Consider the following 22,980-nt stretch of genomic DNA (forward strand, 5'->3'; position numbering starts at 1 on the left):
CGGCCTTGTGAATAGTGGCTATTGATTGGTAGACTAGACGTGCGACGACAGTCTTATTTTCTTACATAACTACAATTACCACAAGGAAGTTTAACTTTGATATAGTATGATTTAATCCACTCTCCATGTTTGCCAGTTGTCCAGTCCAGTACTGCACGTTGCATTTAGTTGTGTCTCTTTAGTTTGCTTTAATCTGAAGTAGTTACTCCAGTCTTGCTTTGTCCTTCACAACTTTGACGTTTATTAAGAGAACAGGCTTATTATTATTATTTTTTTTCCACGATGAATCTCACTGTGTCGCCCAGGCTGGAGTGTACTGGCCAGATCTCGGTTCACTGCAACCTCCACCTCCCTGGTTCAAGCAGTTCTCCCTGCCTCAGCCTCCTGAGTAGCTAGGATTACAGGCGCCTGCCACCACACCCGGCTACTTTTTGTATTTATTTATTTATTTATTTTGAGACGGAGTTTCGCTCTTGTTACCCAGGCTGGAGTGCAATGGTGCGATCTCGGCTCACCGCAACCTCTGCCTCCTGGGTTCAGGCAGTTCTCCTGCCTCAGCCTCCTGAGTAGCTGGGATTACAGGCACGCGCCACCATGCCCAGCTGATTTTTTGTATTTTTAGTAGAGACGGGGTTTCACCATGTTGACCAGGATGGTCTCAATCTCTTGACCTTGTGATCCACCTGCCTCGGCCTCCCAAAGTGCTGGGATTACAGTCTTGAGCCACCGCACCCAGCCAAGAACAAGCCTTTTTTTAAAGAGAGAGGAGAGGCCAGATGCAGTGGCTCATGCCTGTAATCCCTGTACTTTGGGAGGCTGAAGCAGATGTATCACCTGAGGTCAGGAGTTCAAGACCATCCTGGCCAAAATAGTGAAACCCCATCTCTACTAAAAATACAAAAATTAGCTGGGCATGGTGGCACACACTGGTAATCCCAGCTGTTGGGAGGCTGGGATAGGAGAATCTCTTGAACCCAGGAGGCAGAGTTTGCAGTTGGCAGAGCCTGCCCTCCAGCCTGGGTGACAGAGTGAGACTCTGAAATATTTTTTTTTTAGTAGAGACAGGGTTTTGCCATGTCGCCCAGGCTGGTCTTGAACTCCTGGCCTCAGGGGATCCTCCTTTCTCTGCCTCCCCAGAGTGCTGGGATTACAGGCATGAGACACCGTGCCTGACTGTGACTTTCTAATTACATTATTCCTTCTATATTGATTAGCTGCCATTCTATTATGAGATAAGGAAGTGCTTTTCCTTTCCCCCATTTATTCACTTCCGTCAGTGAGCAATCATAAATTCTCACACTATCCGATGTAGTATGTTACCGTCTGGGATAGTTTGCTAGGGCTGCTATAATAAAGTACCACAGACTGGATGGCTTGAAGTTCAGACATGTATTTCCTCATAGTTCTTGAGATTAGAAGTCAAAAATCAAGGTGTCAGCACAACTGGTTTCTTCTGAGGGCTTCTCTTCTTGGCTGGTAGATGGCCATCTTCATCATGTCTTTACTCAATCTTCCCTTTGTCTGTGTCCTAACCTCCCCCTCTTATAAGAACACCAGTCACATTGGATTAGGGCCCATATAATCTCATTTTACCTTAGTTAACCACTTAAAGCCTGTATTTCCAAATATTGTACAGTCACATTCATAGGTTTTAGGGGTTAGAACTTCAGCATATAAGTGTTTGAGGAAGACAATTTAGCCCATAATGGCATCATTTAAATATATTTTAGACAGTCTCACTCTGTCCCCCAGGCTAGGGTGCAGCGGTGCAATCACATCTCACTGCAGCCATGAACTCCTGAGGTTCAGCTCCAGTATCAGGTAGGACTATAGGCATGTGTCACCATGCCTGGGTAATTACATTTTTTTTTTTTTTTGAGACAGTTTCCCTCTGTCACCCAGACTGGAGTGCAGTGTCTCATCTTGGCTCACTGCAACCTCTGCCTCTTGGGTTTAAGCAATTATCCTGCCTTAGCCTCCTGAGTAGCTGGGATTAAGGGCACACACCAATATACCTGGCTAACTTTTTGTATCTTTAGTAGAGACGGGGTTTCAGTGTGTTAGCCAGGATGGTCTCAATCTCCTGACCTCGTGATCTGCTTGCCCCAGCCTCCTAAAGTTCTGGGATTATAGGTGTAAGCCACTGTGCCTGGCCATTTTTTTTTTTTTTTTTTAGAGATGGGGTCTTGCTATGTTGCCCAGGCTGGTCTCAAATTCTTGGCACTCAAGTGATTCTTGTGCCTTGACCTCTAAAAGCTGGGATTACAACACCATCATTATTTTTTTGTTGCTCAAATTGCCTAAAATTTGCCATATTTGCCTATATGGGTCATGGTATACACAGCCCTAGGCTTTACTATATGTTTAGAGGTCCCTTCCTTCTTTTTTTCTTCCCTTCCTTTCTCTCTCCTTCTTTCTATTCCTCCTGTTGCTCTCCGTTTTTTCTTTTTTTTTCTTTCTCTGTCTTCCTCTTCCTCTCTCTCATATAATTCAGGCCTGGAAAAGTCTTGGCCACCCAGCAATTGAATCACTAACCCCTTTGAATGCAGGGAGACTGGGTACCTTTGAGGAAGTGTCCTTCATAACAATACCAATATGTATAGTGATTCTACCTTCCAGCCTTCCACTGAGGGTTATTGTGCCCCAAGGAAAGAGAAATATGCTAAAAGTGGCTAATGATTTGGCTGTATGGTTAGAGACTTGAAAGGAACAAGATTATATGATTGGCACAAGGAGTTTAGGGGAACGGAATTCGATGGACCTTTCAGAGTGAACCCTGATTTGGGGAGTATGTGTGTTTGATACAAATGCTTGCAAAAGGCCCTGCATTAGTCAGCTCGGACTTCCATAACAAAATTCCATAGACCATGTGGTTTAAACAATAGAATTTTGTTTCTCATAGTCTGGAGGCTGGGAAGTCCAAGATCAAGGTGGCAGTCACTCCAGTTCCTGAGGAGTCCCCTTTTCCTGGCTTTGCAGACAGCCACCTGCTGGCTCTGATTTCTCATAGCAGATCTCTCTCTTTCTCATACTTACTGTCTTGTACTTACTAGACCACAGTCCTAAAGATTTAGGGTCATACGCTTATGACCTCATTTAACCTTAGTTATCTCCTAAAAACCCAGTCACACTGGGTTTAGGACTTCAATATATGAACTTGGGTTGGCGGGGGACACAATTCAGTTCATAGCAGGCTCCCACTTTTTGAGGGCACTTTTTAAAATTAAAATTTTATTAGTGAAATTTTTTAAAACTCCATTCTTCCCCGCAAAAAAAGAATGCAATAACCTCACAGATTAAATGTCAATATGTAATTTAAAATTCTCTGAATCTTACTCTTTCATATTAAACCACGGCTTATTGAGCCCAGTTAAGTTCCCCCCCATTTTCCCATCAATTATCTTTTAGGAGTTCCCTGGGATCTCTCACTTTTCCTCAGGGATAATTTGTCAGCCAAGCCATAGTATCTTCTATTTTCTTCAGAGCAAGCATTTGATAATTAGATGAACAACCTTAATTATGGGCTCAAAACCATGCTCTTTGCCATATTTGCCAAGATTTACCTGGCTGAGAGCCTAATTTGCCAGGAGCAGCAAGAGGCAAAATGGTACCATACTTTAAGGGGACAGCAGATGCTCTTTACTGTAATGGACACTGTTCTAGACTTACTTTTCTTGCCTATCATGCCTCTGCCAGCATCACCCAATAGTGTGCATACTACCAAGATGTTACACTCGATACAGTGGGCCCTTCATATTTGTAGGTTCCACATCCGCCGATTCAACCAACTGTGGTTTAAAATAATTGGGAAAAAACAATAAAAATAACAATATAACATTAAAAAATATAAATAAAAATAATACAGTATAACAACCATTTGGATAACATTTACATTATATTAGGTATTACAAGTAATCTAGAGGTGATTTAAAGTACACAGGAGGGGGCCAGGTACAGTGGCTCACACCTGTAATCCCAGCACTTTGGGAGGCCAAGGTGGGTGGCTCAACTGAGGTCGGGAGTACGAGACCAGCCTGATCAACATGGAGAAACTCATTCTCTACTAAAAATACTAAAAAGTAGCCAGGTGTGGTGGTGCATGCTTGTAATCCCAGGTACCTGAAAGGCTGAGGCAGGAGAATCACTCAAACCCAGGAGGAGGAGCTTTCGATGAGCAGAGATCACACCATTGCACTCCATCCTGGGCAACAAGAGCAAAGCTCCATCTCAAAAATAAATAAATAAATAAATAAAATAAAGTACACAGGAGGGTGTGCATAAAATATATACAAATACTACACCATTTTATGTGACTTTTGTATCCATGGATTTTTGACATCCTGGGGAAGGGGTCCTGGAACCAATTCCCCACAGATACTGATGGATAACTGTACTGTATCTTATCGAGGAGTTGATTTTATCATGAGTAAGGTATTGTAAGACAAGTAAGGTAATAGGTTAATTTCTGTGCAATTTACTGGTCTTTCCACTTATCTCATCATCCAGAAGCAGTCAAACATATACAGTAGTGGAATGGCACATAAACACTTGGCCGGGGCCGGGCATGATGGTCACGCCTGTAATCCCAGCACTTTTGGAGGCTGAGGCAGGTTGATCACCTGAGGTCAGGAGTTCGAGATTAGCCTGGTCAACATGGTGAAGCCCCATCTCTACTAAAAATACAAAAAAATTAGCCGGGCGTGGTGGCACACACCTATAATCCCAGCTACTCAGAGGCTGAGGCAGGAGAATAGCTTGAACCTGGAAGGTGAAGATCGCAGTGACCCGAGATCACGCCATCTAGTCTGGGCAACAAAAGTGAAACTCTGTCTCAAAAAGACCAAAAAACAAAAAACAGGCTGGGCACGGTGGCTCCTGCCTGTACTCCCAGGATTTTGGGAGGCCAAGTCAGGTGGATCATGAGGTCAAGAGATCAAGACCATCCTGGCCAACATGGTGAAATCCAGTCTCTACTAAAAATACAAAAAATAGCTGGGTGTGGTGGCGCCTGCCTGTAGTCCCAGCTACTCAGGAGGCTGAGGCAGAAGAATTGCTTGAACCTGGGAGGTGGAGGTTGCAGTGAGCTGAGATCGTGCCACTGCACTCCAGCCTGGAGACAGAGTGAGATTCTGTCTTAAAAAAAAAAATGGGCCAGGTGTGGTGGCTCATGCCTGTAATCCCAGTACTTTGGGAGGTCAAGGCAGGCGGATCACTTGAGGCCAGGAGTCCAAGACAAGCCTGGCCAACATAACAAGACCTCATCTCTACTAAAAATACAAAAGTTAGCCAGGAGTGGTGGTACATGTCTGTAATCCCAGCTACTCTGGAGACTGAGGCATGAGAATCGCTTGAACCAGGGAGGCAGAGGTTGCAGTGAGCCGAGATCACACCACTGCACTCCAGCCTGGGTGACACAGCGAGACTCTGTCTCAAACAAACACACACTACTCAATTATGGTACCAGACAAGGTAACATTGGGGTGCTATCCTGCAGTTTGCATAGCATGCTCTGAATCCGTGACTAATAACTTGTGCCGCTTCTCCCATGACCTGTATATGCAGATCTGGCTTCTTGTTCATTTGGGTTTTTTTGTTTTTCTGGTTTTGTTTTGTTTATGAAACTAGATCTGGCTCTGTCACCCAGGCTGGAGTACAGTGGTGCAATCTCGGCTTACTCAACCTCCACCTCCTGGGCTCAAGCCATCCTCCCACCTCAGCCTCCCAAGTAGCTAAGACTACAGGCATGCCATCATGCCTGGCTAAGTTTTGTATTTTTTTCTAGAGACGAGGTTTCACCATATTGCCCAGGCTAGTCTCAAAGTACTCCAGAGCTCACGGGATCCTCCCTGCTAGGCCTCCCAAAGTACTAGGATAACAGGCGTGAGCCACTGCGCCCAGCCTTATCCATTTGTTGAACTACAAAGTAAATTACTTTTCCGCTTAATTGAGCTACTTTGTTTCTGTTGCTTAGAAGTTTCCAAACTAATAGACACACTGACCCCCACCTCCCCTTTTCCTGACTGTTCTCCTTCTCAACATTTACCTGTTCCTATTCCTTTAGTCTTACTTGATGACTAGCTTAATACCAGATCATAACTGATACTGTGATTTAAATTTTTTTAATTACTATTATTTTTGAGACAGGGTCTCGCTTCTGTTACCGAGGCTGGAGTGCAGTGGGGTGATCACAGCTCACGGCAGCCTTGACTTCCTGGGCTCAGGTGATTCTCCCACCTCAGCCTCCTGAGTAGCTGGGATCTCACCTGGCTAACTTTTTGTATTTTAAGTAGAGATGGGGTTTTGCCATCTTGTCCAGGCTGGTCTCAAACCCCTGGGCTCAAGTGATCTACCTGCCTCAGTCTCCCAAAGTGCTGGAATTACAATCGTGAGCCACCTTGGCTGGCCTGATACTGTGATTTTTATAGCTGAAAATATCTTTTTTTTTTCTTTTAAATGAAGCTTCGCTCTTGTTGCCCAGGCTGGAGTGCAATGGCACGATCTCAGCTCACTGCAACCTCCACCTCCCAGGTTCAAGTGATTCTCCTGCCTCAGCCTCCCAAGTAGCTGGGATTACAGGCATATGCTACCATGCCTGGTTAATTTTGTATTTTTAGTAGAGACGAGTTTCTCCATGTTGGTCAGGCTGGTCTCGAACTCCTGACCTCAGATGATCTGCCTGCCTTGACCTCCCAAAGTGTTGGGATTACAGGCATGAGCCACCGTGCCTGGCCGAAAGTATCTTAAAGATAGTAATTCATAAATCTTTTCACCTCCAAGGACTCCTTTTATCATTTTTCTTCCACATACTTATGTTTTGATTTTATCACAAAATTGCATTTATTATGTATTTCTCCATTAAGTCATTAGTGATATTTTCTAACCAATATGACACACAGTGTTACAATAATATTATTCTGATTAAAAGCAAAAAACATTTGATGTCTTAGCCTGTGCTTCCTGGCTTTATTAGGGACAAGAGTACATCACAGGCTTTCAAATTATCGAAAATGATACATAAAACTTCATACTTTTGTGGAGAGAGACAAACAGGAATATCAGTTATACTAAAATTTAAAAACCTGACTCTGAGAAATGTAAATAATCAACCAAAGACCAACATTTTTAGATACTATTTTGCTTTCCAAAAGTGTCATTTCTCCACAGTAAAATAGAGAATAAAGTACTGAGAGTTCTTTGTATCCAATAATATAAAAAGCATACTCTTCCTTGGATTAAAAAAAATGGTTTAGAAAAAAATGGGAGAATGCATTTATTTGGCCTATTTTTAACCAAGTCCAGCAGGATTTGTAGAGTGTGAAGGCCAGAAAACAAAACTGTTAGAGTCTAGAGTACTCCCCCAGTCTGAACAGAAAGAAACAGAGAAGAAATATTTCAGATTCTTTACTGTTGTGGAGGCAGAAATGGTAGAGATGAATAGTTAACCTTCATTCTCTCTTGTCCCCTACTCAGAATTCTCATATAGGTGCATATATGCTTTTTGGGTTTTGTTTTTGAGACACGGTCTTGCTTTGTTGCCTAGGCTGCAGTGCAGTGGCATGATCATGGCTCACGGCATCCTTGACCTCCTGGACTCAAGTAATCCTGCCTCCTCAGCCTCCAGAATAGCTGAGACTACAGGCACATGCCACCATGCCTGGCTAGTTAAAAAATATATATATATATTTTTAATAGAGATGGGGTCTCACTATGTTGCACAAGCTGGTCTCAAAGTCCTGGGCTCCAGAGATCCTCCCACTCCGGCCTCCCAATGTGCCGGGATTATAGGCATGAGCCACTGTGCCCAGCCTCTGTATGTTTTAGTTAGCTGTAAGGCCACCAGCTTTCACTGAGTTAACAGGTCCTTTCACTTGGATTCCTTGTCTTTCTCTCTCCTGATCATTGTGAGTGTGTTTAATGTGCAGGATGACTGGTAAATATGAAGGCTGAGTTAGGCAAATTCAGTTCCAAATCACGCTGAACACTAAATAGTAGGTGATATGAATATGATAGTTTTCAAGGCTTGACAATAAGGAGATGGGCCAATACAAAGCAGATGAACTTGTTAGTACTTGCTCCAACAGGAAATGCTGCCTTGTCACTTTTAATTCTCATAGCAAGTAAAAGCCAGAAGCACAATAATTTCAGGTGCATGCAGAGTTGTCAGAAACTTGGAGCAGCAATTTTGGTGAATGAAAACCAAAGGAGAGCCTTGTGTTAATTCTGTCCAACATTTACCTGTTGGTGTTCTTTCAAAATCACGCTGAAATGCTAGACTAGCGTCAGAAAAAAGAACATCTGGATGGCAAAGACCTTTCTTAAAGCATATACATATCCCAACTTTTTGACATGAAGGTTTTTAAAGTTACAAAAAGTTGAACAGTAAAATGAACACTCATATACCCTCCACCTAAATTCAACAATTAACATTTTGCTGCATTTGTTCTACCTGCCTATCTACATAAACTTTTATTTGAACCATTTAAAAAAAATAGAAGAAATCATGAAATTTCACCCTGAATATGTCAATGTACATCTCTTTAAAATAAGGATATTTTCTACATGACTTAAAAGTGGTTATGTTTAATAATAGTAATCTTCTAGTTCAGGGGTCAGCAAACTAGTCTACAAGCCAGATCCAGTCGCTGCCTGATTTTGTGAATAAAGTTTTATTGGCACACATTCATGCCCATTCCTTAGAACACATTCATGCCCATTCCTTGGAATACGTTCATGCGCATTCCTTTATATATTGTCTGTGGCTGCTGATGTGCTACAACTGCACAACTGAGTAGTCACAGAGACCATATGAATCTAAAGATCTAAAATATTTACTGTCTGGTCCTCGACAGAAAGTTTGCCAGCCCCTGCTCTAATAAGTAGGTGTGTGGGCTGGGCACGGTGGCTAGAGCCTATAATCCCAACACTTTGGGAGGCCGAGGCAGTTGGATCATGAGATCAGGAGATCAAGACCATCCTGGCCAACATGGTGAAACCCCCGTCTCTACTAAAAATGCAAAAGTTGGCTGGGTGTGGTGGTATGTGCTTGTAGTCCCAGCTACTTGATAGGCTGAGGCAGGAGAATTACTTGAACCTGGGAGGTGGAAGTTGCAGTGAGCCAAGATCACACCACTGGGTATGCAGAGTGAGACTCTGTCTCAAAAAAAAAAAAAAAAAAAAAAATACATGTGTGGAAAGATTCACAAAATATTCACGAACCAAAGGATTTGGCTGTCATTTTTGCATTGCAAGTGCTTCTCCCTCTAGAGTATAGGTTTTGTGCTGTTGTGATTCACTGCAGTAGGTATGCGTGGATTGTGGTGGTGTGGAGGTAGGAGTGGGATTGAGAAACATCCACTGCCTGGTTTTCCTAATAGGGCCCTGTGCTCAGTGCTATATATCTACTGTGATCCTCACAACAATACTATGAAGTACATATCTTTATTTTATCCAGTTGTTGTTTTGTTTTGTTTTTGAGACAGAGTCTTGCTCTGTTGCCCAGGCTGGAGTGCAGTGGTACAATCTCAGCTCACTACAGCCTCTGCTTCCTGAGTTCAAGCAATTCTCCTGCCTTAGCCACCTGAATAGCTCAGACTACAGGCACATGCTACCACGCCCAACTAATTTTCATATTTTTAGTAGAGACAGGGTTTACCATGTTGGTCAGGCTGATCTCGAACTCCTGATTTCAAGTGATCCACCCACCTCTGCCTCCCAAAGTGTTAGGATTATAGGCATGAGCCACTGTACCTGGCCTGTTTTATCCAGTTTTATTGATGAGGACACTGGGGCTTACAGGGATTTTAAAAATTGCCTAAAGTCATGCAGGTATGAAAGAGAAAGGTCGACCAGGCACAGTGGCTCATATTTGTAATTCCAGCACTTTGAGAGGCTGAGTCAGGAGGACTCTTGAGGCAGAGTTCAAAATCAACCTGGGCAACAAAGTAAGACCTCCATCTCTACCAAAAAAAAAAAAAAAAAAAAAGAGAGAGGAGAAGGAAACCAAGGGCCCAAGTCTGTCTCCAAAGAGAGATACAGTGGGTTCAGTTAAGAGTCCCAAGGAGGCATTCCCATTTTGTGGTCATGATTCATACACAAAATGAGTGCTTTGGGCTTCACTGGTTTTCGGTACAAAATCATGATAAGATTCCTTGGGACAAAGCAACTAAGTCCTTTCTTTAAAGTATAGTGAGGACACATAGTATCCTAGTCTGTTCCTGCTGCTTTAACAGAACATATGAGACTGGTTAATTTACAAACAGAAATCTATTGGCTCACAGTTCTGGCGGCTGGGAAGCCCAATAGCAAGGTGCCAGCAGGTTTGGTGATTCTTATTTTAAGATGCTGCCTGGAAAGCTGCATCCTCTGGAGGTAGGAATGCTTCATCTTCACAAGGCAGAAGTGCAAAAGAGACAATGAACCTTCTGATGGTCCTTTCTATGGAATTAGTCCATCAGGGCTCTGCCCTCAGGACTTAATTACCTTTTAAAGGCTCCACCTCCTAACACTATCACATTGGGGGATTGGTTAGATTTCTACCTATGAATTTTGGAGGGGACACAAATATTCAAACCATAGCACATAGTTAGGATAGGATACCTGGTATCATATAAAAAAAAATGCCTCAGAAAACTTAACTGATGCACTTTAATCATTTATTCTCTGAAACGGGGACAGCAACTATTCTGATTCTTCGGAGGAAAGTGAGTATTTAAAGCTTTCCTGCTTCGGCCTCCCAAAGTGCTGGGATTACAGGCAAATAAAAAAAAAATAAAATAAAAGCTTTGTGGCCAGACGCAGTGGCTCACACCTGTAATCCCACTTTGGGAGTCTGAGGCAGGCAGGAGTTCGAGACCAGCCTGACCAACATGGTGAAACCCCATCTCTAGCAAAAACTACAAAAATTAACTAGGCATGATGTCAGGTGCTTCTAGTCCCAGCTACTCAGGATGCTGAGATGGGAGAATCGCTTGAACCTGGGAAATGCAGCGAGTAGAATTCACTGCCACTGCACTCCAGCCTGGGTGACAGAGTGAGGCCCTGTCTCAAAAAACAAACTAACTAACTAAAAACTAAACACCTTTGCACTCCTTTTTCTCCTCTCCCTCTCTTCCCTAAATTAAATGTCACAGCAACTCACACCTATAATCTTAAGTACTTTGAGAATTTGAAGCAGGAGGATCACTTGGGGCCAGACGTTCAAGACCAGCGTGGGCAACATAGTTGCCCAGATTTCCCATCTCTAGAAATAATTTTAAAATTAACCAGGGATGCTGGCATGCACCTGTGGTCCCAGCTACTGCAGAGACTGATGCAGAAGGATTGCCTGAGCCTAGGTCAAGGTTGCTATAATTGTGCCACTGCACTCCAGCCTGGATGACAGTGAGAACTGGTCTCTAAAAATAAATAAATATATAAAACAAAAGCTTTGAGGCAAGTGCCTGTAATCCCAGCACTTTCGGAGGCCAAGATTGGAAGATCGCTTGAGCCCAGAAGTTTAAGACCAGCCTGGGCAACATAGTGTCTCTAAAACATACGCGTGTGTGTGTGTGTGTGTGTGTGTGCATGACAGCACACACCTGTAGTCCCATCTACTCAGAAGCTGAGGTGGGAATATCCCTTGACCCAGGGAGGTTGAGGTTGCAGTGAACCATGATTGTGCCACTGCACTCCAGCCTGGGTGAAAGAGCAAGACACTGTCTCAAAAATACAAAACAAAACAAAAAGGGCTGTGTGTGGTAGCTCATGCCTGTAATCCTGGCACTTTGGGAGGCCGAAGAGGGCAGTCACCTGAGGTCAGGAGTTCGAGACCATCCTGGCCAACATGATGAAACCCTGTCCTAGTAATAACACAAAAAATTAGATGGGCGTGGCTGGGCGCCTGTAATCCCAGCTACTTGGGAGGCCAAGGCATGAGAATTGCTTGACCTTGGGAGGTGGAGATGGCAGTAAGCCAAGACTGCACCATTGCACTCCAGCCTGGGCAACAGAGCAAGACTCTGTCTCAAATGAACTAACAAAGCTTTTTTTTTTTTTTTTCAGGAGGGGAGAGTCAAGGGGGTGGGGGAGGCAACTGAGAAGAGGGGAGGTGGGGAGGAAAGAAGTGAGGGAAGGAGAGGGGAAGGAAAGGAGGGAAAGGGAGAGAAGCAAGGGAGTGGGCCACAAACAAAGCTTTGAAAGTAGAGCTCTCAACACAAGGGATGAGTATTGTTTACTTTGTATCTCTAAGCAACCAAGGCTCAGAACCAGTTTGGCTGTCTCATTCTGTAGGTCTCTCATTCTCAAATTTTAGTATTTATAAGAATCATCTAGGATGCCTATTAAACTCAGATTCCCAGGACCCACACCCAGAAATTTCTTCCATAGGCCTAGGTGGAGTCCAGGAGCTTGAATCATTGATTTCGATACAGGTGATCTGAGAGCCAGACTTTGAAAAAATACTACATTGAGGTGTAATTGATGTTTCATGAGACATTTATTGTAAAAGAGCACTTTATTATTAATATTTAAAATGAACTTTTTATGTAACAATAATTAATACTTACTATAAAATAATTCAAACCATACTAAAAAACCTAAAGAAAAAGTAAAGGTCCATTCCTCACTGCCCACTCTTCTCACCTTTCTCAGATATGTTTTGATGATTTGTTTTCCAGACTTTTTTCTGTGCCTATGCAAATATATAGTCATGCATTACTTAATGATGGATTCATTCTGAAAACTATATCATTAGATGATTTCACCGTTGTTTGAATATCAAAGAGGGTACTTGCACAAACCGAGATGGTACAGCCTCCTACACACCTAGGCTATACGGTATGGCCTACTGCTCCTAGGCTACAAATCTGTACAGCGTCTTACTACACCTGTAGACAACTGTAACACAGTGGTATCTGTATATCTAAACACAGAAGAGGTACAGTAAAAATGAGGTATTATAATCTTGTGGGACCACTGTTGTATATGTTGTCCATGATTGACTAAAACATTATGCAGTGTATGACTGTATATTGTTTAAGAATGTTGAGCATTTGATGTGTCTAATTTTTTGCTATTATAAATAATGCTGCCCAGGTGTGGTGGCACACGCCTGTAATCCCAGCATTTTGGTGGGCCGAAGTGGGTGGATCGCTTGGGCCCAGGAGTTGGAGACCAGCCTGGCCAACATGGCCAAACCCCGTCTCCACTAAAAATACAAAAATTAGCTGGGCATGGATGCCTGCAATCCCAGCTGAGGCAGGTGAACTGCTTGAACCCAGGAAGTGGAGGTTGCAGTGAGCCGAGATTACACCACAGCACTCCAGCCTGGGTAACAGAGGGAGATTCAGTCAAAAAAAAAAAAAAATGAATTAATCAATAAGTAAACAAAGCTGAAATAAATACTCTTGGTTCCCATGTCTTTAGCAACTCTGTGACTGCTTCTGTAGGATAAATTCCTAAAAGTTGAATCACTGGGCCAAAAGATTCAAAATAGCACAGAAAGGAATATAATTAAAAAGTGCTTTTCTACCTCCTTCCAACTTCCAATCCCCTTTTCCTGAGGAAGCCACTGTCATCTTGCATATCATCATGCAAAATGCTTACATAGGTATGTTCATTCTGTTTTGATACACTGTCAATCTGTCCTTCAAGAGGACCTTTTTCCTAACCTATTTTATGTCTAACTTTAATGTTCCTGGTGGCTCTTCAATTTTAGAGCCTTCATTGTTTTCAGGTCCCAATGGCATCACTGATCAACATGCCTCTTCAGAGAGCTTCCCCCAAAGGCTGTTCAGCAAGGAATCTCCAGGGATTTAAATACATTTCTGGGAAAAGATTTAAAAAGGCAGTAATTTGAGCATAAAATGATTTCTTATAATTCCACTCTAAAGCAAACTTACAATTTTAACATTTAAATCTGTAATGTTCCACTTTTCTTTTGCTTTTTTTTCTCCTTCCCTCTTATGAATGCTATATTCCAAACTGTACTAGTAACTCTTGTGCCCTTTTAGCTCTCTTTTTTTCCACGAATTTGTGTGTCATCACTGCACAGCGGTCATGGTAATCTTCTCTGTATCGTTCCAATTTTTAGTATATGTGCTGCTGAAGCAAGCACCTTTTAGCTCTGCTGCTTCTCTTCTCTAACTAGAATGCATCCCCTCCTTGATTTCAGTTAATTCGGCAAAGTGCTTGACTAAATTATTGAACAACTTTTCTCTCCAATCTTAGCCCTTGTAAAATAAGAATAATGCCTAGAGGTTATATGTACGACATACATATTTTTGGAGCTGGTGATTAGGTGGGGGCTTCCAGAGCCTAATATTTTCAGTGGTCTGTCTCTGGACATTTATACCAAGATCTAATGTTAACAGCAAAAAGATTTTTTAAAAATTAAGACCGGTTTATCGCGCTCTCAGTGCAAACTCGGCTCACAAGTTACGAAAGCTAACACAGTTACGGAAGCGAGTTTTGAGAACTCGCGCAGTGTGCCACCGTTCTCCAAGGGACGGTAACTTGAGTGTCCGCAGGGGTGGGGACACAACTGCTTCTACCAGGCGGAGAGTAAATGCAGGTGCCGCGGCCCATCGGAGTAATCCACAAGGTTCTCCGAGAGCCCCGCCTCCAGGCATTTAGACCGTGGCCGCAGCCGTCGCAGCCTCTTCTCACCGACCCTCCCACCTCCCTCTGGGTTCTACGCTCCCGGATTCGTTAGGCTGCAGCTCGCTGCAGAACAGCGACACAACGCCGAGAGGCTTAAGGTCCGCAAAGGAGGAAAGCGAACACACCCGCCGCCATTCTGTTTTTCTCTTCGAGACAGAGTCTCACTCTGTCACCCAGGCTGAGTGCAGTGACGTGATCACGGTTCACTGCAGCCGCGACCTCCTTAGAGGTGCGACCTCCTTAGATGTGCGATAGCTGATACAGCCTCTGGAGAAGCTGGGACTACAGGAGCGCGCCACCAGGCCGGGCGAATTTATTTTTTATTTTTTTGCAGAGACGGGGGTAGTCTCACTATGTTGCCCAGGCTGGCGTCGAGCTGGACGTAGGAGAACTTCCCGCCTCGGCCTCCGAAAGTGCTGTGATTAGAAGAATGAGCCGCAGCGTTCGCCCCTGCGCAGCCATTCTAGCCAGCTTTATCAATGGCAAGCGGCCGCAGCTCTCCGCTTTTTGCCCCGCCTTTTCCTCTTGCGATCGTTTCCACTTCCGGTTCTGGAGTTCCGGCTCTGCCATGAAGAGCTATGCATTGTGGGAGTTCCTTCCTTTCTCGCTCTCCGGCCATCTTAGCGTCTGCTCTTGGTGAGTGGGCTCCTACCGACCGTGGTTTAGGCAGTGCGGGGGGCCTTGCGGGTTGCCATTTGGAACTTCGGATCCTAAATTTCCTGTCTTGTTCTCTGTTCTAGGTTGGGGGCCGTCCCGCACCTAAGGCAGGAAGATGGTGGCCGCAAAGAAGACGGTGAGTGAGGCGGGCCCGGCCGGGAAGCCGATTCACGTGGAGAGATGAGTCTCAGCCGGGGCGGGCCGATGTGAGCCCACTGGGGTGACAGCATGCCTACTGGCGTTTGGAGGACCCCAAAGGGAATCCGAGAGGCCCTCTCAATGACTTGGGCCCCTCGACTTCGGAAGTTTAAAGGGGTCGGCTTCAAAAAGCTGGGTCCAGTTGTGAGGTGGTTGCAAACGAGGTCTTCAGGTCCGTGTTTAATGTTTGCTTTGTAGAAAAAGTCGCTGGAGTCGATCAACTCTAGGCTCCAACTCGTTATGAAAAGTGGAAAGTACGTGCTGGGGTACAAGCAGACTCTGAAGATGATCAGACAAGGCAAAGCGAAATTGGTCATTCTCGCTAACAACTGCCCAGCTTTGAGGTAATCGGAAAAACCTGAGCAGGCGTCGTCTACGGCGAATTCATTGTGAAAGAATGTATACAGGAGTGTAAACTTGTAATCTAAGTGGCATGCATTGGATGTTATGAAAAACTCGTTTTCCGAATGAACACTTGCAGGATAATTACGGTACCGATTGTGGTGTTTGGCTCTTCATTCCCGTCTCTCCCACCCACCCCCAAATCATGTGCTCCCCATCTGTGAGCTTATTTTTGGGCGAGAAATGTGTGTGGTAGGAGGAGTGAAAACAGAATATCGAGGTTTGATGGACTTGCAGACACATGATTTGTTTTTCCGTGTATTTTGTGTCCTGCTTTTTTGGTTCTTTTAGCTTTGAGGTGCTTTAATAATGCTTCATTGTGTGAACTTCAGTATCAAAACACCAGGTAAGAAAAGTTGAGGTTGGGCTATGGAGTTGCAGTCTATCATAGAGTAACCCAGTTTAGCCCACTAAATCAGTTCTGAGGCAAGGTTTATGCTTGACTCACTGTTTTGAAATTGAATTTAGGGGGTATTGTAAATACACTCAAGAAACTCAGATCTTGCAGAATATAAGCCATGTGACCAAATTTCCTGAGGTAATGCATAAGCTGCTTATAGCATTTTATATAGGGTGTCTTGTTCCTGTCAAAGCCTGGAATGCCCTTTCTGTCCCATCCCGTGGGTTGGGCTTTTCCCTAACCATTCTCTGAAACTTACTTTAAAGCCTGTCTTCTATAGTACGGCTTCTGAAACGTGACTGTGCAAAGAAGTGACATGGGTTGTCTTGTTAATATACAAGTTCTGATTTCATTGGATCCGGGATGGGGCCTGAGGAATCTGCTCTCTGTCATTATTGAGTAGGGAGTAGGTACCATTTCCCAATTATTTATTTATTTTGTTTAGAGACGGAGTCACTTGTCACTCAGGCTGGAGTGCAATGGCATGATCTCAGCTCACTACAACCTCCGCCTCCCAGGTTCAAGCAGTTCTCCTGCCTCAGCCTCCCGAATAGCTGGGATTACAGGTGCCTTGACACCAAGCCTGGCTAGTTTTTGTATTTTTAGTAGAGATGAGGTTTCACCATGTTGGCCAGGCTAGTCTCCAACTCCTGACCTCAAGTGATTTGGCCTTACAAAGCGCTAGGATGTGAGTCCAGAATTTTTTTTTGAGACGAAGTTTTGCTCTCGTTGCCCAGGCTGGAGTACAGTGGCATGATCTTGGCTCACTTCAACCTCTGCCTCCCAGGTTCAACCAATTCTCCTGCCTCAGCCTCCCGAGTAGCTGGGATTACAGGTGTGCACCACCACGCACACCTGGCTGATTTTTTGTATTTTTTAGTATAGACGGGGTCTCACCAGGTTGGCCAACCTGGTCTTGAACTCTTTACTTTAGGTGATACGCCTGCCTCAGCCTCCCAAAGTGCTGGGATGATTGGTGTGAGCCACGGCGCCCAGCTGGAAATTTAACTATAAAATAGCATCACTTCCCATCTAGAATTCTGGGTACCTGGGCGATGTGACAGAAATGGCTTATCTTTTAAAGGTTTGGATTCTAGATCTTCCACTTACTATTCTGTGATTCAGTTTCATTAGCTAAAAGAATAAAAAATAGAGTAGGTAATACCTTATTTAAAGATTGTCATGGAAATACAAAGTATGTGGCCCTTACTAATGCTAAATAATGCTTTGCTTTTTGTTTATTTGCATCCTACCCTCTTCCATGAACATAGATACTACCTTTAAGGGGTTGAGTAGGTATTTGCTGGTTGCCCCTTCAGTCTTAAGGGATACATGATGAATATGTTTTTAAGAGTATGTAATTTTGTTACTGATTGACTACATTACTGATTAACAACATTAAAACTAGTAAAAGCGGTAGTAACAGTTTGTCAGTCACTTGGTATGGCATTTATTTATCGCCTCTTTTTGGTTCCCAAAGGAAATCCGAAATAGAGTACTATGCAATGTTAGCCAAAACTGGTGTCCATCACTATAGTGGCAATAATATTGAACTGGGCACAGCATGTGGAAAATACTACAGAGTGTGCACACTGGCTATCATTGATCCAGGTATGCTTTTAAAAATCATAGTCTTTTTTTTTTTTTCGTTTCTAATGTAACGTCTGGACAAGTATTTGTTATTACACAAATACCTTTTGTTCCTAAGTTCAGATAGAATATGAATATAGTAAGGCATATCCTGTAGTTGTATTTTGTAGAGAATTGGTAATAAATGCCAATACATTATAATTGGCTTTTATAATTAAGACTGTTACTGTCAGATAATGAATTTCATTTGATGAAGTACCTGCGAAATAGTGACTTAGAGATTTGGTAAAAGGTGAAATTGTAAGGGGAACCTAATTCATGTAAAATTAGGTTGAGGGGGAAAAAGTGCCTAAAAATCTACATCATCTTGTTTTCCAGTTGTGAATCTTTGATTCATAGAATACTGCGAATATTCTCGCTGTTCTGATTTTGTAATAGTCAGGACAGGCTAAACATTCGCTATATTAAGACCATGCGTGTGTCCCCAGACCTAGTTCTTTCCCTAGGTTTGGTTTTATAAATGCTGGTGATAAACCAATTTTATTGTATGATCATTTTGTGTGATCATATAATGGCTGTGATTTTAGGTTATATTTGATCAACCTTAAGAAAAATGACAGTACAGCTAATGTGATAACTTTCGCAAAAATCACTGCTAATTTGCAGACTGTTGTCTACAGAAGGGATAACTAAAGTAGAGAAATTTTATAGAACCAGTTGCTATTAAAATTAATTGTAAAATTACTGTATTTTTATTTTTTAGGTGATTCTGACATCATTAGAAGCATGCCAGAACAGACTGGTGAAAAGTAAACCTTGCAAAATTTTCCTTTAATAAAATTTTTCCGAGCTTGTTTTAAAAACACTGTATCCATTTCAGTTTTGTTCTCTGTATATTTTTGTTTTAATGCAATTTCCTGAAGCTTGGATTAGAGAGGATGAGGCAGATGTGGCAAGACTTTTCAGTAAAGAGCTACTCATCCTGGTTTCTGTCTTCTAGTTTTTGCTAAGGGAGTACACTGGGTTCCTTTCTAGTACTAGATTTTTAGGAAGCTCAGTTTTTATAATTCCATTCTCAGGACATTGTTTGCATTTTGGCAGCAAGGTTAAATGCCCAGAATTTAGCCAGAATTGCAATTTTCCAAATCTGAGTAGCTAAAAAAAGATTAGCTGAGGTGTTTCCCCATCCAAAATGTCATAGGTCAAGAAAAGTTTTACTTTAATGAATAATCTTTTCTAAGGTTGTAAGTGGTTGGTATACCTGGACGACTTCTGAGTAATCCCAGATCACCAATAGGTGTTAAGTCCAAGTTTTATATCATATACTAGTAAAAAAATGTACTGTGAAGTATGTTAAGTATTCACATTTTTGGGAACTGTATACTGCATCCCCAAGAGGATGTCCCAGGAAACCCTCTTTCATATGTTAATATCCTTTGGAACATTCAAAGGAATTAATTTGAGGGGAAATAATGATTTAGTTAGATCTTAATTTACAAAGTCGAATGGTGCTAATAAGGTATACTGTATGTAAGTCAGCTGGGCTTTGAGGCAGAGGGCCACAGAAGTGTCAGAAAAGACAATGTCTTTTGGGTTCTAGGCAGTCTCCTTGCCCCTTCATTTCTGCATCCTCTCTTTCAGGCAATTTTTGGTGGTAGATGAGTGAGACATTAAATGAGGATGCCTTCTAAATAGGATGCAGAAAATCAAGCATTTATTGCACTTGGAGTCAAAGGACCCCAGCTCTTAATAGCTATATGACAGCCCTGGGTGGGTCATGTTCCCGATTTGATAGATGGGCGATAGGAGTTTGTTTTTTTGTCCAAGGGAATAGCTCATGATTTTAGTTTGTGTCTTGAAGTTAATCTGAGGTTGTGGATATATTAATACTTTGGAGAGTCTGGTGGTTCATAGTTGTACTGGTTCATTTACTCTTTCTCAGTTTGGGAGCACTACTGACATTGTGTAATGGGACAGTTCTTTGTTGTGGGAAGCTGTGGATTCTGCAAGGTATTTTTCATTCTTGGTTTTCCTTCCATGTCATTGTAATAATCAGCCCCAAATGTCACCACATTTTTAAACCAGCTTCTCTCCTAGTTAAGATGAATATATGAAAGATTTTAGGTGTTCTAAGGTGTTCATGTTTACATATCCAGAGATCAGTGTGCTCAAAGTGATATAAAATATTTGAATCTTAATCTTTGGTAAGAATTGCTTGGTCTGACTTCTGGTCTCTAATAGCGTTAGTCTGTTTCCATAATTCAAAATGTTTCAATCTCATGGTTCTGGTAGTTTGTGTGTTTATTATCTACTCGGTCAGTTTCTCCCCCAGGTTGACTTTTCACACTATTTGGGTTAGTTTTTCCTCCAGGTTGACTAACTCGAATTTAATTTCTCAAGGTGTGGTGACCTGAAGAATACAGTATTGCACATGTTGGTGTACCATTTCTTTGTGTGGTTTCTGTTGTGTGGTTTTTTTTGGCTGCAGGCATTTTGGAATGATGGTTTTTAAGAAAATTTATGATTTCTAGGGCCTTCTAGGTAGTTGATAATAATGCTATAACATCATTTGGCTTTTGCCTTTTCATTATTTGTTCTTTTTGTGCGGTCACAACTGTTGTTTTTTTCAGCAAGGAACAAGTGTAGAGAGACAAGAAGTTTAAACCTAGTAGATGCGAAACATTCCTTACTCATTTTGGCCTGTGTTACCTTTGATTAAGTACTCTTAAACTGCTCTCAGAGAAAATGACACTGGCCAGGAAAATCTGGGGAAATGTAAGGTGACATTTAAAATGTTCTTTTCTAATTATAAGCAGTTGTTTGGGTAGCTCTAATATTCAGAGGATTGTATGCAGCCAATTGTATTGGCTGAACTCTGGGGTATGGAAATAGAAATTTCCATACTGAACTCTGGGGTATGGAAATAGAAAGCTCAAAGAAGAGACTGGATATTGTAGAATGTGTTAAGAATTGCATTTGGAATGGGATGGTGGCAGGCGCAAAAGAAATGTAGAGAAGAAACCAAATTTTAGGCTTATTATGAATACAACTATTAATTCAAAAGTGGGCAAAGGATATGAACAGACACTTTTCGAAAGAAGACATATATGAGGCCAACAATCATGAAAAAATGCTCATCGTCACTGGTCATCAGAGATGCAAATCAAAACCACACTGAGATACCATCTCACGCCAGTTAGAATGGCGATCATTAAAAAATCTGGAGACAACAGATGCTGAGAGGATGTGGAGAAAAAGGAACACTTTTACACTGTTGGTGGGAGTGTAAATTAGTCCAACCATTGTGGAAGACGGTGTGGCGATTCCTCAAGGCCTTAGAAATAGAAATTCCATTTGACCCAGCAATCCCATTACTGGGTATATATCCAAAGGACTATAAATCGTTCTACTACAAGGACACATGCACACGAATGTTCATTGCAGCACTGTTTACAATAGCAAAGACCTGGAATCAACCCAAATGCCCATCGATGATAGACTGGATTGGGAAAATGTGGCACATATACACCATGGAATATTATGCAGCAATCCGAAATGATGAGTTCATGTCGTTTGTAGGGACATGGATGAATCTGGAGAACATTCTCAGCAAACTGACACAAGAACAAAATGAAACACCGCATATTCTCACTCAGGCGGGTGATGAGAACACATGGACATAGGGGAGTACCAAACACTGGGGTCTATTGGGGGGAAAAGGGGAGGGCCAGTGGGAGGGGGAGGGGGAGGTGGGGAGGGATAGCCTGGGTAGAAATGCCAAATGTGGGTGAAGGGGAGAAAGGAAACAAAACACACTGCCTTGTGTGTACCTATGCAGCTGTATTGCATGCTCTGCACATGTACCCCAAAACCTAAAATGCAATAAAAAATAAATAAATAAATAAAAATAGTTGGATCATCTGGAAGATAATAATCTATGTCATGGAAGAGTTTGCCATCTCCTGTCTTCCAACTACTCCTTAGATTTGCTACTCCTTCCATCTGCAGTGGAATCTGGTTTCTTCTCTTTTCTGGGCCTACCTGTGCTTGTGCTGAGGACAAGTTTAGCACCCAGTCTAAAACAGGTGCCTCTGAGTTACCTTAGAACCTTTTTTATGGCATCGATTACATCTCTCTCACTAAAGGTTCTACAGGACAGGGACTCTAGGTATTCAGCTTTGTGTCACTTATCAAAAAATTAAAGTGGATAATGACTATTAGAGCTTAAACATTTAATTCTCTTATAACATTTGTGGCTTTCTAGTTCAGAATTTTCTTTGTCTTGTTAATAGGTCTCAGACTTCTTATGCATTTACCATTATTCTACTACTGCCTGGTTGCTTTAAAAGATAGGGGTGGGAATCTGCCAGATTACTTTCCTCAGGTCAGCAAATAATTTATTCTGTCCTTTCATTCACTCAGCATACGCTTAGCTCAAGCACCATCTTTGTGTCCAATACTCTTGGCTGCTAAAGAGTAATAGTTAATACTGAGCATTTAAAATGTCTAGCTGGGAGCAGTGGCTCATGCCTATAATCCCAGCACTTTGGGAAGCTGAGGTGGGTGGATCATGAGGTCAAGATATCGAGACCATCCTGGTCAACATGGTGAAACACCCCGTCTCTACTAAAAATACAAAAGTTAGCTGGGCATGGTGGTGCGGGCCTGTTGTTGTCCCAGCTACTCAGGAGGTGAGGCAGGAGAATTGCTTGAACCCAGGAGGCGGAGGTTGCAGTGAGCCAAGATGTGCCATTGTACTCCAGTCTGGGTAACAACAGCGAAACTCTGTCTCAAAAAAAAAAAAAAATAAAATGTCTTAGGGCCTAGTACTGCGGCTTATACCTCTAATGTTAGCACTTTAGGAGGATGAGGCAGAAGGATCACTTAAGGCCAGGAGTTTGAGACTAGCCTGGGCAATATAATGAGACCCCCCGTTTCTACAAAAAAGTTACAAACATTAGCCTGTTTTGGCTGTTGTGCCACCAACTCAGGTGGCTGAGGTGGGAGGATTGCTTGAGCCCAAGAGTTAAGGTTACAGTGAGCTATCATGGTGCTACTGTACTCCAGCATGGGTGACAGAGCAAGACCCTGTCTCT

General features: G+C 42.6%; 1 protein-coding gene and 2 non-coding genes across 3 annotated transcripts; 2 read left to right on the forward strand and 1 right to left on the reverse strand.

Annotated features, from left to right (window-relative positions):
- Positions 1 to 13,984: 13,984 nt before the first annotated feature.
- Positions 13,985 to 14,092, reverse strand: LOC118148677 (U6 spliceosomal RNA). The gene has a single exon (XR_004735596.2). It is a non-coding gene; the product is annotated as a U6 spliceosomal RNA (small nuclear RNA).
- A 1,151-nt stretch (positions 14,093 to 15,243) lies between these two features.
- Positions 15,244 to 21,794, forward strand: RPL30 (ribosomal protein L30). The gene is made up of 5 exons (XM_002759367.7): positions 15,244 to 15,273; positions 15,378 to 15,430; positions 15,691 to 15,836; positions 17,775 to 17,905; positions 18,648 to 21,794. Exons 2-5 carry the CDS (start codon positions 15,410 to 15,412, stop codon positions 18,695 to 18,697), a joined length of 348 nt encoding a protein of 115 aa, XP_002759413.1. The 5' UTR covers positions 15,244 to 15,273; positions 15,378 to 15,409; the 3' UTR covers positions 18,698 to 21,794.
- On the forward strand, positions 18,288 to 18,419 carry LOC118148695 (small nucleolar RNA SNORA72). The gene has a single exon (XR_004735611.1). It is a non-coding gene; the product is annotated as a small nucleolar RNA SNORA72 (small nucleolar RNA).
- Positions 21,795 to 22,980: the final 1,186 nt, after the last annotated feature.

This window comes from Callithrix jacchus, chromosome 16, assembly GCF_049354715.1.
Source record: "Callithrix jacchus isolate 240 chromosome 16, calJac240_pri, whole genome shotgun sequence".
In the NCBI taxonomy this organism is placed as follows: Eukaryota; Metazoa; Chordata; class Mammalia; order Primates; family Cebidae; genus Callithrix; species Callithrix jacchus.